We start from the raw sequence: 13,612 nt of genomic DNA, 5'->3' as shown, positions 1-13,612 counted from the left end.
AAATGAAACATTGTTTGGAAAGTTAGTCCAAACACTGTTGCAGAAGTTCCCACAAATGTGTTGGACCTGTAGGCTGCTTTGCTTTCACCTTCTGTCCAGTTCATCCATAACTAGGTCCATGGGGTTTAAGTTTGGAGACTGCGCTGGTCTTCCATCATGTGAAGCCACTGTCTAATTCATTTCTTCTAATGTTTTGGGTCATTGTCTTGCTGTAGCGTTAACCCCTGACCAAACAGTCCATCATCAAAAAAGTTGGGGCACCTGTAGGAATTGTTTGCATTAACTTTCATGGCTTAATTTACCTACATTGCAGCAGGAAAGCTGTAAATGAGCCAATTCTTAATCCCTGAACTAGGCCTGTTTTCTATGAAATTTACATGATTTTTTTAGTATTTGGTGACCTAAAACTTTATTATTATTTTTTTTAACCTTGGGCAGCTTACCACTTATCTTTGTACCATTTAAGGTGATTCACTGGACTTGAACTGCTTGTGTGTCAATAAAATCTGTGAAAACGGGTGTGCTCTAAAACTTCTGACCAGTAGTGTACATATAAAGCAACACTTACAAAAACACCAGAGGTTAAAACCACCAAATTGCTTAAACAAACTAATCCACAAAGAGGCATTTTCAAAGACATTCAAGCGTGCCTTGTAAATTCAGTTTCTGATTTGTGGAACCAAGTGAATATCAGAGCTACTCCAATTTGTCCAGCAACTGGCGAATGTCTTCTTGGCCACGGTAAATTCTCTTAACTCCTCTTGGAAGATAACGGCAGGATGAAAGGTTGAGGTAGCTGAGAGCCGTCATTTGGCCGATGACTGACCTGCAAAATAAAGTACAGGTTTATATTTTTTTTCTCCCGAAATCCTTGAAAAAACAATTGGTTGGCTGGTTCATAGTTTATTAGACTGGAGTGGTAGAGTTAAGAGGGAAAATTATAAACCAAGTACCTGAGGGCAGGTGGTGTGATCCTCGTCCCACTCAGGTTGAGTGAACGCAGAGTATCCGCCTCTGTTGCCTGAGCAAGGTAACTCATTGCTATCTCCAAGTCCTCCTCAGTAAAGAGCTGATTCGCAATGTCAAGCTGCTGCAAAGTCTGACTCCACTTTTGGGTCACCATGTGAAGGCCCTTCTTAGGTGATGACATCCCGACATTGCTGCTGAAATACTGTCCCCAAAACAGACACTCAAGCTCTGCCAAATCACGGAGAAAAACAAGAGGGACGTGCTAATTAATAATTGGGTTTTGAATGCAAATATAGACACTTGATTTTACAAACACAGCTGGGTATTTTATTAGTTAATTCAAAATAATTACTTTACATTTACATAAATATTAGAAAATCCAAATCTGAGTAAGTATTTCTGTGCCTCCAATAGATTTTCAAACCATTTTGTATTAAATATGAAAAGACCAAACTAAGCTTTTCAGTACGCCTCATTTTAAATCATACTCAATTAACTTTATAACCCCAAATTTAACAAAGTGAGAGTATAAATCTTGTGAGTTAGGCCTACCAAGACAGGGTAATGTTGCAAGACCGGATGGTGTTATTCGCGAACAGCCCCGCAAGTCCAGCACCCGCAGCCTTGTGGAGCCGAAGAGAATGTCCCACAAATCCTTGTCGGTCATGTAGGAATAAGACGTGGTTGCAATGCATAACTCCTCCAATAACGGGAAACCTGACGTTGATTCGCCACCATTACGCATTGTCTTATGCAGAGGTCTGACATTCAGCATCCGGAAGGTCTGATGGGAATCACAATAGATGTACAGTAGATGTACATGTTCCATGGGTAAACACGGTGCACACACTCAGCACAGTATACTGATTTATTACATACTGGCAAATTTGATAAGAGAAAAACAAGGTAATGCACAGGGAACAAAACCCCAAAATGTTCATTTACATTGATATATGAAAAAGAAAATAATCAGATCATCTCATTTAAATAGCTTTACTAGTTTAAGTTTGGCATTTTTGCTTTAAAAAAAAATTGAAACAAAATATCAAAAATGCTGATTAAGCTTCTCTTGATTGACTAATCAGTTAATTGTTTCAGCTCTAATAGAATTACATTTCATTCGTACAATAGGGCTGTAAAATTAATTATTTACAATGATCAGTTTCTTCATTTAGCAGCAGTACACCCACACAGTAAGGAAATTACAGTGTCAGATAAAACATTATTACATAGTTACCACTGCAATTTAGACACATGTCAAATGGTGACAATACTCACATTAGCATAGAGAACTGAAACATTTTTTTTTTTTTTTTTTACCTTGAGTTTAGGGCATGCCATCTGTAGGGCCTGGATGCAAACAGAAAGTTCACAGTCTTTACTGTCAAGCCTTGTGTTGACCTCCAGCAACTCCAAATCAGGACAGCATCCTCTCTGGAAAATCAAATACAATGTGTTATGTGTACTAAGTTCATTTGTGCTCACTGGCTTTGACAGTGTGTAACAGACTGTATATATTAAAAAAAAAAAAAAAAAAAAACATATGGAGAGGGGCTTACGGTTATGGCAGTCAGAAGTCTGTCATGCTTTAGTCCATGAGTGAACCAAATTTGCCTGATCTGGCTCCCATGATTTTCAAGGTACTCCAGGAGTCCCTCAACCTGAAACTACAGCGAAAACAAGCTTTCTATAAATCTTAGACACCATGTGTAACCAGGTCTGAGTTGGAATGAACAACTGCTGGAAAATACTGGCTTTGGGTGGTGTATTATGAACAATTTAACCGGCAATATTTTATAGAACATAGTCTATACTACACCTGAAGCTGTCAGGTAAAATGGTGAGAGCTGCTGATAAATGTTAGGATTCCAAAATATTAGGACCATAATGTTTCTAACCGTGAAACTAACCAGTAGTCTATGTACTACGTTTTTTACAAGAAACGGTTCCTTAGCTGTTTCCGCGACGTACCTCTGAATATTGGAGATTTATGCTCTGCAGAGACCGGCTGTGCAGACCAAGGCTTTGGAAGGCCCTCACTGTCAGGCCTGTGCAGTAAGAGAGTGCGAGGGAGCGAAGGTGAGGGCAGAACTGCGAAAGAACCTAAATTTGATCGCGACACAAATAGAGGAAAAACCAAACAAACAAACAAAAAAAAAAAAAAACATACAACAAACACAAAATTGTTACACCGAAAAATAGGTTTAATTTGTAAGATTTGGAAAAAGTGCAAGTTTTTATTTATTGGGCAACATTAACAACAACATTAATAATTTTTTTCCTACAAATATGTAAATATAAATGCTTTAAGATGCCTCCTAATTTCAGAAATGGCTTGTAATGTTTGGTGGTGAATCTCTTACTTCGAAGAAACAAAACAAAAAAAACTCTTCCAATAAGAGCCAGTTAGGACTGCAACTCAAGATTACTTCCATTAGCGATTCAACTGCGGATTTTTTTTTTCCAATCAACTGTAATGTCTACGAAATGTCAGAAAAGAATAGGAAAAATGCTCATTATAATTATTCCATGTCTTTTTAATCCCACCAGCAGTCCAACATCCCAAAAATATTCACTTTACTATCACATATGACAGATAAGAAAAGCATCAAGCCATAACATTTGAGAGGCTAGAACCATCAAATGTTTGGCGTTTTAGCGTGAAAACTGACTGAGACGTTTCATCAATTATCAAAATAGTTTCCAGATTAATTTTCCATTGATTGATTCATTGACTACTTGTTGCAGTTCTAGATCCCATAGAAGAATAATGTTGAAAAAGACAGGCACTGTATCACGTCTTGATGACTTACCTCTACTGCATAGTGAACATTTTTTGTCCAGTGACAGAGAGAGAAGTCTCGTAGCTGAGAAAATCTAGAGAAAAAGAAATACAGTTTATTAAATCTTTTCCAAGATAACAGTAAAAATATAAGCAAAAACATCACAGTTCACATGATGTGTATGTCAGACCTCTTCATAAAACCGATAATACAGACCTGTTTTGCGCCAGCCAGTTAAAAGTATCCTTAATCTTCTTCTCCGTTTTAGGTAGCTGGGTTTTCCCTGGTGCAATCCAACAGTGACCTACAGTCACCTTACGCCACAGGACCGGACTGGAGGCGGCAGCGTTCCACAGGCGACAAACTCTCCCCACCCTACACCGGAAACACGGCAGAAAAAAGGAGTTTAGTTTGGTTCCCAAATTACACAGTACTCCGGCTGGATGATACAGTTGAAATCAATATCATGATACTTGTTATTATCATTTATACTGATAATATTTTTTTCTGGTGTCTATATATAAAAATTGAGAGCTTAAACATTCAGTCAATCAAAACATTAGCCGATCAATAGAAAATGAATCGAAATCTCACTGGTTCCAGCTTTTCAAATGTGAACATTTGCTAGTTTTCTTAGTCTTCGAAGGTAGTAAATCGAATAGATTTGGGTTTATTGATTGTTTAGCAGACAAAACAAGCTATCTGCAGACGTTACCTTGGGGTCTGTGAAAGGGGACACACATTTTTCTCTATTTTCTGACAATTTACCGACTAAAGGATTGAGAAAATAAACAGCAGTTACATCGGGGAGGAAAAAAACGTTAGTTGCATGCGTAATCATGACATAGCAAATATGTACAAAATTATATATAAAATAATTGATGTTCATGGCAATGAAATGTTTAAATCTGTTATGCATTAAATTAGATAAAACTCCTCCCAAGTGCAAAACTTATATTGCTAATTAACATTTTCTTGAAATAATTAAATTATTTTGTCAAACACAATATGATCATATCATCCTGATGTTTCCATTCAAAGTCAACAAACGACAATATTAAAATTCAGTATCTCCCTGCCCTATGCGCTGTAAGTCAGTCATAGTATTGCCATAGTATAAATCTCGTAACTACGTCGAATCAAACGTGTTTATTACCTGCATAAAAATGGTACAGCACCATCTTGGACGACCACCATCTGAAAAATATTAATCAGCACCTCCTCTGGAAGACTCTGACCCCACCTGTGGTCCACTGCTTTCTGTGGCACAAACGGAGCAGCATCCTCTTCTGTTTTGGTAACTGGGTTATTTGCCGGTTTAGGCTTGGAACGAACTGTCTTTTTTTTCTTAATCTGTTTGGCTTTTAACTTTCCTTTAGTAAGCCTTTTCTTTTTGCTTCCCTTCTTTTGAGGTGTCCATACTGAACCATCATAGTGAGAAGTAGCACTTGATATGACAAGAAGCATATCTTCCCCTTGATGGACAGTGTAGCCAAGCTGGGCGGACCTGGAGACTCTTGCCTTTTTTTGCTTCTTTGTTTTTGCTTTTGTCGGCTCACCAGAGTTCCTCTTCAAAGATACCTTCTTTGATGTTGGTCCATCTACTCCTTGACCTGATATATTCGAAGTGCTTGGTGCAGTGTCATCTTTTCTTTCACTGTGGGTTGGAGCTTCTGCGTCAGAGGAATCCATCGCGTACTGCTATCTAGTCTTTACAATGAGCTTCACTCCAAGAAAACCAGACATCGGGAAAGTGGTGTCATATCAGCATCTGAAAACAGAATCAGATTAAGATCAATCTGTATCTCTGTGGGTAATCTAATCTCCCCAGTGTAAATAAAATGTCCTTTTTGTACATGAATGAGGAGGAATGCAACAGAGTGGATGGGGAGAAAATAAATACAGTGGAGTAAAACACGACATTACAATCACATCTACTGCCTTACTTATATCGATATCTTTATCAAATCTTGAAGCTCCTGAGGGTGTTGCTTCAAATACAAGTTTTTGTTATGTCAATATTGTAAATAGTACTTAAAAACAAAGATTATTCAGGAAGGTCAGGGCTACAGGTGTTAAGCACAATGTCACACAGTGCAACACAGCAGAATCCTGCACTAGGATGGGTACCCGCAGGTATTTGATGAGGAGTTGTTATGCAGTTAACTGCACATATACGTTAAAACTGAAAAATTATAAAAATCACAAATAGAGTATGTTATTAACTATTCACATCCAGCGATCTACTCAAAGCACTGGATTTTAATAACATAACAGTAGATGGTTTCGCCCAGAGATTGTTAGGAAGTATCTGATTTAAGATAAGGATGTTTTAGGAACAGTAACAGTAACTTAGGCTCTTTGATATTCAGATTTGTTGATTAATGTAAGTGTTTGCAGGGCTATTTACAGTTTAAGTGTATGTGACAGCTACTGGATCAGGCTTGATGGAGGTGGCAGACAAATGGCTTTGGTTGGAGAATGCATGGTTTTCTTTAAAAAAGAAAAAAAAAAATCATAGATAGTCTGTGATTCACAAGCGCACAGTCTCTTTTTGATTGACACATTTCTGTAATTCTGTATGACTATCTATGGTACACACACACACACACACACACACACACACACACACACACACACACACACACACACAGACACCTGGCATGTTTTGCACGCAAACAACAGGAATTTACAGTGTTTTTTTTCTATTTAATGCTACCATATTGTTCTACTCCAGCTGTATCATTTTTACATTAATCAACAATAATATGTGATATAATATAATATAATGTAATGTAATAAATGCACACTGAACGAGGTCATTCTTCATAAAGCGTATTAGGGCTGCAACTAACAGTCATTTTCATTGTTGATTAAGACATTTAGTTTACTATCGTATATGAAAAAGAAAAGCATCAAATTCTCATATCTGAGGAGCTGAACCCATCATTTTTTATTAAAAACGACTAAGTCGATTACTTAATTCCATTTCCAAATTAGTTTGGGATTATTTTTCTGTCAATCGAAAAAATCGGTTAATCAACTGGTCGTTGCCGATCTAAAGAGTACTTGGTAATCATTTTCTGGTTTTTAGTAATTTCTGTATTTTTACTTCTGTACTTTCACTTTAGGTGAGGATCTGAGGGCTTCTACCATCAATAGGAATTTGGTCCAGGAAACTGCGGGAGTCCGTGTTTCAGGTTAGCTAGAAAAATGGCAAGGTGCAGCATGTTTTTAAAGTTTTGAAAATGTGACTCGTACAAATCTACCCCTACAAGAATCTTATCGCTTCCCAGATGTGACTGTTACCTCGAAGCTGCCTGCATTTCATTCGCTTGTTTGTAAACGGCAGACCAGACAGTCACATCCATCCATCCCAGTAGTTGGCGATGATTTTGAAGACTATCGAATTATATACATAAATAATACAAAAACCCTCTCAGTGGCGTTAAATGTTAACTAATTAAATCACAATTTCATTGATAGCAACGTTAATTTGTTAGCTAAATCAATCAGACTGGCTGTTCGGTAAACGTTAGCCAAGCTAACCTGTGTTACGAAAAGGTACTTCACAAGTCGCCATGCAACATCGCGTAGCAGAGAAACAACACAGCAGCTGCATCTACGTTGACACTATGTAGTATAAAATGATTAAAGATCATTTACTGACATAAAAACGAGCATTTCGTGCTCTGTGTGGCTATCTTCCCATTACCTGCTGCTAGTTCGCGTCAACTGCTGGCTATCTCCAGCCCCACTAGTATCACACAATGCATTCCGCATCCCCTGGTATGATTGGCGGAGATCTCGACAGCAGCCCGCTTCCTGTACAACCGTCCAATCACCGACCTGACACTGTTTCGACGCGTCCAACGTGTGTTGTTGTAGTGAGAGGCGAAGATGGAGTAGTCTGTGGGTAGGAACTTATGCTTTTAAACTCTTCTTATACCGCTTGTACACTTTAAAGTATTTGGAGGCGCTGCAGCCTGCAGCACAGCTCTTCTGCCCTGGCATTATTCGCGGTTTTTTTTTTTATTGTATACTGTTGAATTTCCTGAAGGTAAAGTTGGTGCTAACGTTAGCAAGTTGCTCACAAGGCTAACATTAGCATGCAGAGGTAGTGCAGCATTAGCACTCATTTGCAGATGTAACTGTGTTAAAGCTTGTATTCCGTAAGGTTCTGATTATAGTCAGAGCCAGTAAGCCACAGAGACTGACCGGGGTTGTTTTATTTATTTGAATTTAATGGGAAAGAAAGTACATGTGTACAAACGTTATAGCATATCCAGGGATGGTGGTTGGGGGAAGGGGTACCCTGGATAGCTTGGACAAAAAAGTACCACAAGGTGGCACAAAATAACACACATGTACAGTATATTATGTAGACCTCGCTTAAAGTAATGCAGTCTAATACAACAGCCTTGCAACAAATCTTTCTCTCAGGGAAGTTATAATGTTGAGGTTTTGTTTTAGAGAGGTGATTATTCAATTTTATAGTTATTTTGGAGGCTGTCGTTTGGGATGCTGCTGCACTGTCTTGGTTTTTTGATGAGAGGCGTTGTTAATATTTTGTCCATCCCATTCATATCAACCCAGGGTACACATACCCCAGGGGGTACATGGCTAATTTGAAAGAAACAGAATTTATGATTCAGTCAAAATTATGCACATAAACTCCCACATATTTGTGTTCAAAACGAAAAGATCCACAAACTGGGTTATAAATTGGCGTGAGTCTGATATTGAGTATAGTGTATCTTTAGCATTTGATATATTAGGACATGGCTCCCACCAGTCTGAGTCAACTGTAACCCCTTAACACCAGTGCACGAAGAGTGCATGAAAACTTGTTACCATTTGTTAGCTGAGGAGTTGAAATAAAAGTAAAAATTAATAGAAACATGGTTGAAACCTCCAGCTTGTACCACTCCACCTCTAAACATAGACAATAACAAGATTGTTATGTCTTGCTTGAAAAAAATGCTGTAACAATACCCACTTTTATATAATTAATAGGGGTAAAAAACATTGAGTTTAAAATGAATTTAAATGAAAACATTTGGAACATGATGGATGGTGATGATGAAGTGGTACTTGGGCTCATCTGATTTGGCTATGGGGATAAAGCACATCAGACAAAAGTTAGGAACCACTGGTCTAAATAATAGAAACCCCTGTAAGTACAACATAACACAATTCAACAGCACAACTTAAACTATTCAGATCTTTAGATACAATTCAGCAACATAAGTTTGTTAGAATTACTTCTAGCTTAACCGTAAAATGTAAATCTTTACAACTTATTTTCTTTTTTAGGGAAAGGAAGGAGTTACTTTTCCTAAAGAGCTTCAGTACTGTGTTTTTCTGCATACTAATGCAGAGAGTAGGGATTTTTCTGCAGGGGTACATTCTCCAGGACAACACTGAAGGTATGACACTTGTTCCTGTTCTGTTTCATCTCCTTGCTAATTCAGGAGCACACATTATATGGAACTGACTAAAAATCATAAGTAAATGTAATTTAATTACTTTTTTTTTAAACTTGTTAGTGCCCTGATGAAATTCAGCTTATTATTGTGTTTCCCATTGTGATGAATACATTTGTATTAGTATTAGTCTCCAAATTTGTTTTTCTGCTTTTCGAGAATTAAATGAGTATGAATAAGCCCAAAAGTTATGGCACACAAATATAAAATAGCTGTTCTTAACTTTAATGCATATAAAACATTAACAGTTAATAAAAAATAGTGATGGTGGGCATTTAAAAACACATCACAATTTAACTATTTAGTTTCATATATTCGGTTTCACTTTAGGTATGATTACAAATGGATGATATTGACAATAGCAAGCAAGCACTTTGTAATGATATACACGTCCCCTTTCTTCTTTAAGTGGTGAGCTTACAGATACTGAGAATTGATAGTTTTCTAATGTGTCTCCTCTTTTAAACCAGCACACAATGGAGGAGGGCGGAAATTTCTCCCTTTGTGGAAAAGCAGCTGTAACTGAGGCTAAACTAAGTAAGTGGGAATTATTTAAAGTAAAATGTCCATGTAGTAAAACTGTAATTAAGATGACTATATGAGCTAATTCTCTCTATATATATTACTGTATATAGATAATATATATACATATATTACTGAACAAAATGTTGTTAATCTATTCATTGTATTTTAATGGTTGCCTTGTCATTTATCAGAAAGTTTAAAAAAATAAATAATCCTGTACAATTACAGATTTTTTTTTTCCCCGCAACCCTGCCTCCACTTCATACAAAATTTGCAACCTTACCTCTTAGTCAACTATTTATTTTCAAATCACTATTTTGTTTTTCAGGAGATGATTACTATTGGAAGCTTGTTGCGGATTTCATTGGTCCTCAATCAGGGGAAGGATTAGAGCTTGAAAAGGCACCATGCAAGAACAGACTTTTGATTCAAGTAGGACTCATGAGAGAGGATAATAATTTTCCGTGGATTGCCATCGTAGATTGGCTCAAGAAAATTTTCCCCAGGCACCAGTCGGCTGATTTTCGTCGTTTGATTGAAAGAGGCATCGCAACAACATTGAGTCTGGGAAGTGAAGCGAGGCTGACATTCCTGGAATCAGATGTCAACTTTAACTTCGTTGGCCCAATTTGTGATAGCATTGGGGTTGAACGAGAACATCTTTTGGAAATGAAGGATTTTTCAGAGCGAGCACAATCAATTGAAGTCACAAATGGATTGATTCTCGAGTTAAGCAACTTTGTCACCAGGGAGAAAATTGCTCCAGTCGTTATAGTTACTTGGCTTAGAAACTTCAACCCTGAGTTTTGTAAGAATGGAGATATTCAAAAGGCATATAAGGTCCTTAGGGCCAAGATAAAAAAGTTAAAACTGGTTTGCCGCAACTATGAAACAAGAAGTCATAGGAGGAATGCAGCGATGGAAAATCTGCTTCAAAGTCCATTTGAACTGGTGCGGAAAAAAACACCTAAATTTGTGGTGAAAAAACGCATGAGAAGAGATGACGCCATCAATTATGAAAAAGTTACAATCAAGGAGGAATATGAGAGCTATGAAATCATGCAAGGTGAGGGGTCTGAGATGAACAGAGGACTCGTAAAGAAAATAATACTGAAAGAACATGTTTCTGCTCATGATGAAAGTGATGAGGATTTGGATGCATCCACCAGTGGAGAGGAAAGCTCAGAAAACAAAGGAGAGGCCCTGACTCTGCTTGACATTGCAATGCTGTCTGTCCAAAAGCTGTCAAGTGTGTATGGTGGGAAAACCACAGCGTGCAAGCAAGTTTCCTTGGATCTCCTCAAAAATCAGTATACTCTAACATGCAAGGAGCATCCAGCCATGGCAGAGTTTGAGAAAAAACTCGACTCACTCTGTGGAGACAATTCACTGGCCTCTCCTGTGGTGTTTTTAAACTACAACGCCAATTTCCTTGTTGACATGCATGATGCAGTTGAGCAGCACATTATGAGCTTTGAAAAAGAGATCATTCTGTCAACAGGAGAGAAGCTAGGCCGTGACAAGCTTCCAACATTCAAGAACTTTGTGAATCTGTCAGAAAGTGCCACTTCACGCTACATTCACATGGCTTGTGATATCTTAAGCCCTCGCACCCCTGATACGCAAAACTACAGAAAATACTGGGTAGCCTTCTGTGAGGAGAAGAAAAATCCCTCCAGACTTTCAGTAAATCAGCCAAACCAATTCAGCCACTACTTTGAAGCTGCAGCGGGTCTTATTCACCATCACAAAGAAATCGCTCTCTTCTTCTCTGATTTGCTGTCACTGAACAACGACGAATGCCCAAACATCATTCTTGAGAGTGTCGCCGCTGATGCTAATGATTCTGTGATTCAGAGCCTTGTGTGTGTTCTGGCCATCGTTTACTGCAAAATCCTCGGCCCTTACTGGCAGCTTCTGAAGAGTGGAGGAGAGTACTCACTCTTCAGCCAGTACATACTCTGCCTCTACCAAAAGTTCCTTGATTGGTCCAAAGATCCTTCAACTCTGCTGGAACCTGAAGGGGCCACAAATGTTTTTCTTCAGTTCCCATTGCAAGAGAAAACCTTTGATGGAGTGTTTCATTACTGTGGTCAGTGGCACACAAATAGGGACCTAATCAGAGCTTGCTTGAAGAGGACAATAAAGGTGATTGCAGCCGTCACTGATGAACACCTGAAGGATTTCCTGCCAGGAGGAATGCTTTCCAAAGTCCCTCCACCAGATTTGAGCTTGCAGCTGGTAAGTTGCACATTCTCTGTCCTGATGGCGGAGTATCCCTTCGGCCACGCGTACCCTTACAAGAATAAAAGACCTGAAAAGTCCTCTAAACATTCCTCACGCAAGAACATGTCATCGGATAGCTCTCAGGAAGATGATGACCGGTCTGGTTCATTCGACGACAGCTCTGATGAATCTTCCGGTTGGCGAGCCAAAAAGACTACACACTTTGGCCAAAAAAATGACAGCAGTCCACTGATAAAAAAAGGTTACAGGACTAAAAGAGAAAAGGCAGTAAGAGTACATCAAGAAGAGCTTGAGGAGAACATGGACAGGGAGTACATAATAGCCACAGTGAGCAGAAACGGAGGGCCATGCAAGTCACAGCAGGATGTCGACAAAATGCTGCTGCGTTTTGATGGGAAACCCCGAGCAGAGAAACGAGAAGCAGTCCGTTGTGAGATACTGTACCAGAAAATGATTCTCAACAACACAGACGCACACTTGGATTGCATTTTCCGAAACAGCACACAAATGGTGTTGAAGCTAAAGCTTGCGCTTCCACGTGTGAAACCTGGGTACTCTCTTGTTTTGGCACCTAAAAAGACAAAAATAAAGCCTGTGCTCAAAGAACCAGTTGAAACTGCAACTGAGCAGAGTAAAGGCAGCAGCATGTGAGAGCCTTAATTGCATCTAAAAAGTGTGATACCATTAGAGGCAACTAGTGGTATAATGTGACTTCCTCACATGATTGCATATTCACAAACTAAGCAGAAATACACACAATGACCTCAATCTTTCAACACTAATACACTATAATGTATGATTATGTATATGCCAGATGAAGCTGTCATGTGTGCTGTACAAACAATATTTTTGATGCCATTAGTTGGACAGATTGATAGATTTTTAACTGATATTTTTGATATGATACAACCTTCATAGCACTGTATTGTATGAAAGGCAACCTTTTTTTGTTGCCCAAAAGAAACCAATATTGTTTTTTTTTAATATATATATACAAGATGTACCTGTTGTGATCATGCAGAGGTCAGTCAGTTACTACTGCTGACTTCAGATATTATATGAACCACTGGCCAAATAAACATCAATGTTCATATTTTATTTTTATTTATTTTTTCCACCTGTCCGATAAAGTAGAAGAGGTTAAGCTAATGTGTAGTCATTGAGACTCAAGATCACTGTTATAAAATCAGCCCGGCTTTAGTTCAAGTTCACGACTGTATTGCCCCAGGATTTTGGTTGTGTCAGCCACATAACCCCGTGTTTCTCAGATTTAAAGGGCATTTGTGTTGCTCTACAGGCTTCAGCAGTGTCATTCGGTTCATGCTTATAAAAGCGCTGACTGGGAGGGGATCAAGGAAACAAGAACGCAGTGATGACAGAGGGGCTTATTTGGGCCACTGTGCCAAAGAAGGGCCCTACACCCAATAAGGAACCTAGAGGAACCCCGGGGGGGCTTTGTTATGAACGCCTGCTACAGCATTTGATTTGATGTTATGGGTGATTAAATAACTTTGATATACCGCGTTGTCACCACATACAGCTGCTCAGTGCTTAAATCGTGTCAAGTAAAAGGTCCCCAAGTCTTACCCTCTTAATCAAAAC

General features: G+C 38.6%; 2 protein-coding genes across 8 annotated transcripts; one reads left to right on the top strand and one right to left on the bottom strand.

Annotated features, from left to right (window-relative positions):
* Positions 1–2: 2 nt before the first annotated feature.
* fbxl6 (F-box and leucine-rich repeat protein 6) lies at positions 3–7,643 on the bottom strand. 7 transcript variants are annotated; one of them, XM_040122445.1, is made up of 10 exons: positions 7,468–7,643; positions 4,909–5,526; positions 3,969–4,127; positions 3,783–3,846; positions 2,941–3,072; positions 2,529–2,636; positions 2,290–2,403; positions 1,522–1,753; positions 954–1,197; positions 3–826 (listed from the first exon to the last, which is right to left on the bottom strand). In XM_040122445.1, the coding sequence occupies exons 2-10, from the start codon at positions 5,442–5,444 to the stop codon at positions 697–699; spliced, it is 1,719 nt and encodes a 572-aa protein (XP_039978379.1). In that variant the 5' UTR covers positions 5,445–5,526; positions 7,468–7,643; the 3' UTR covers positions 3–696. The 7 variants fall into 7 exon arrangements, with proteins under 7 accessions (XP_039978379.1, XP_039978381.1, XP_039978383.1 ...); XM_040122447.1 differs by having other exon boundaries at positions 4,909–5,523; XM_040122449.1 differs by lacking the exon at positions 7,468–7,643 and adding an exon at positions 7,302–7,413 and having other exon boundaries at positions 4,909–5,523.
* On the top strand, positions 7,532–13,108 carry LOC120786787. Its single transcript, XM_040122444.1, has 4 exons — positions 7,532–7,668; positions 9,069–9,181; positions 9,709–9,775; positions 10,092–13,108. Exons 3-4 carry the CDS (start codon positions 9,715–9,717, stop codon positions 12,659–12,661), a joined length of 2,631 nt encoding a protein of 876 aa, XP_039978378.1. The 5' UTR covers positions 7,532–7,668; positions 9,069–9,181; positions 9,709–9,714; the 3' UTR covers positions 12,662–13,108.
* The last annotated feature ends 504 nt before the right edge of the window (positions 13,109–13,612 follow it).

Source organism: Xiphias gladius, chromosome 24 (assembly GCF_016859285.1).
Source record: "Xiphias gladius isolate SHS-SW01 ecotype Sanya breed wild chromosome 24, ASM1685928v1, whole genome shotgun sequence".
Lineage (NCBI taxonomy): Eukaryota > Metazoa > Chordata > Actinopteri > Istiophoriformes > Xiphiidae > Xiphias > Xiphias gladius.
The sequence above is the reverse complement of the archived record's forward strand: the minus strand, read 5'-3'. Positions and strand labels throughout refer to the sequence as shown.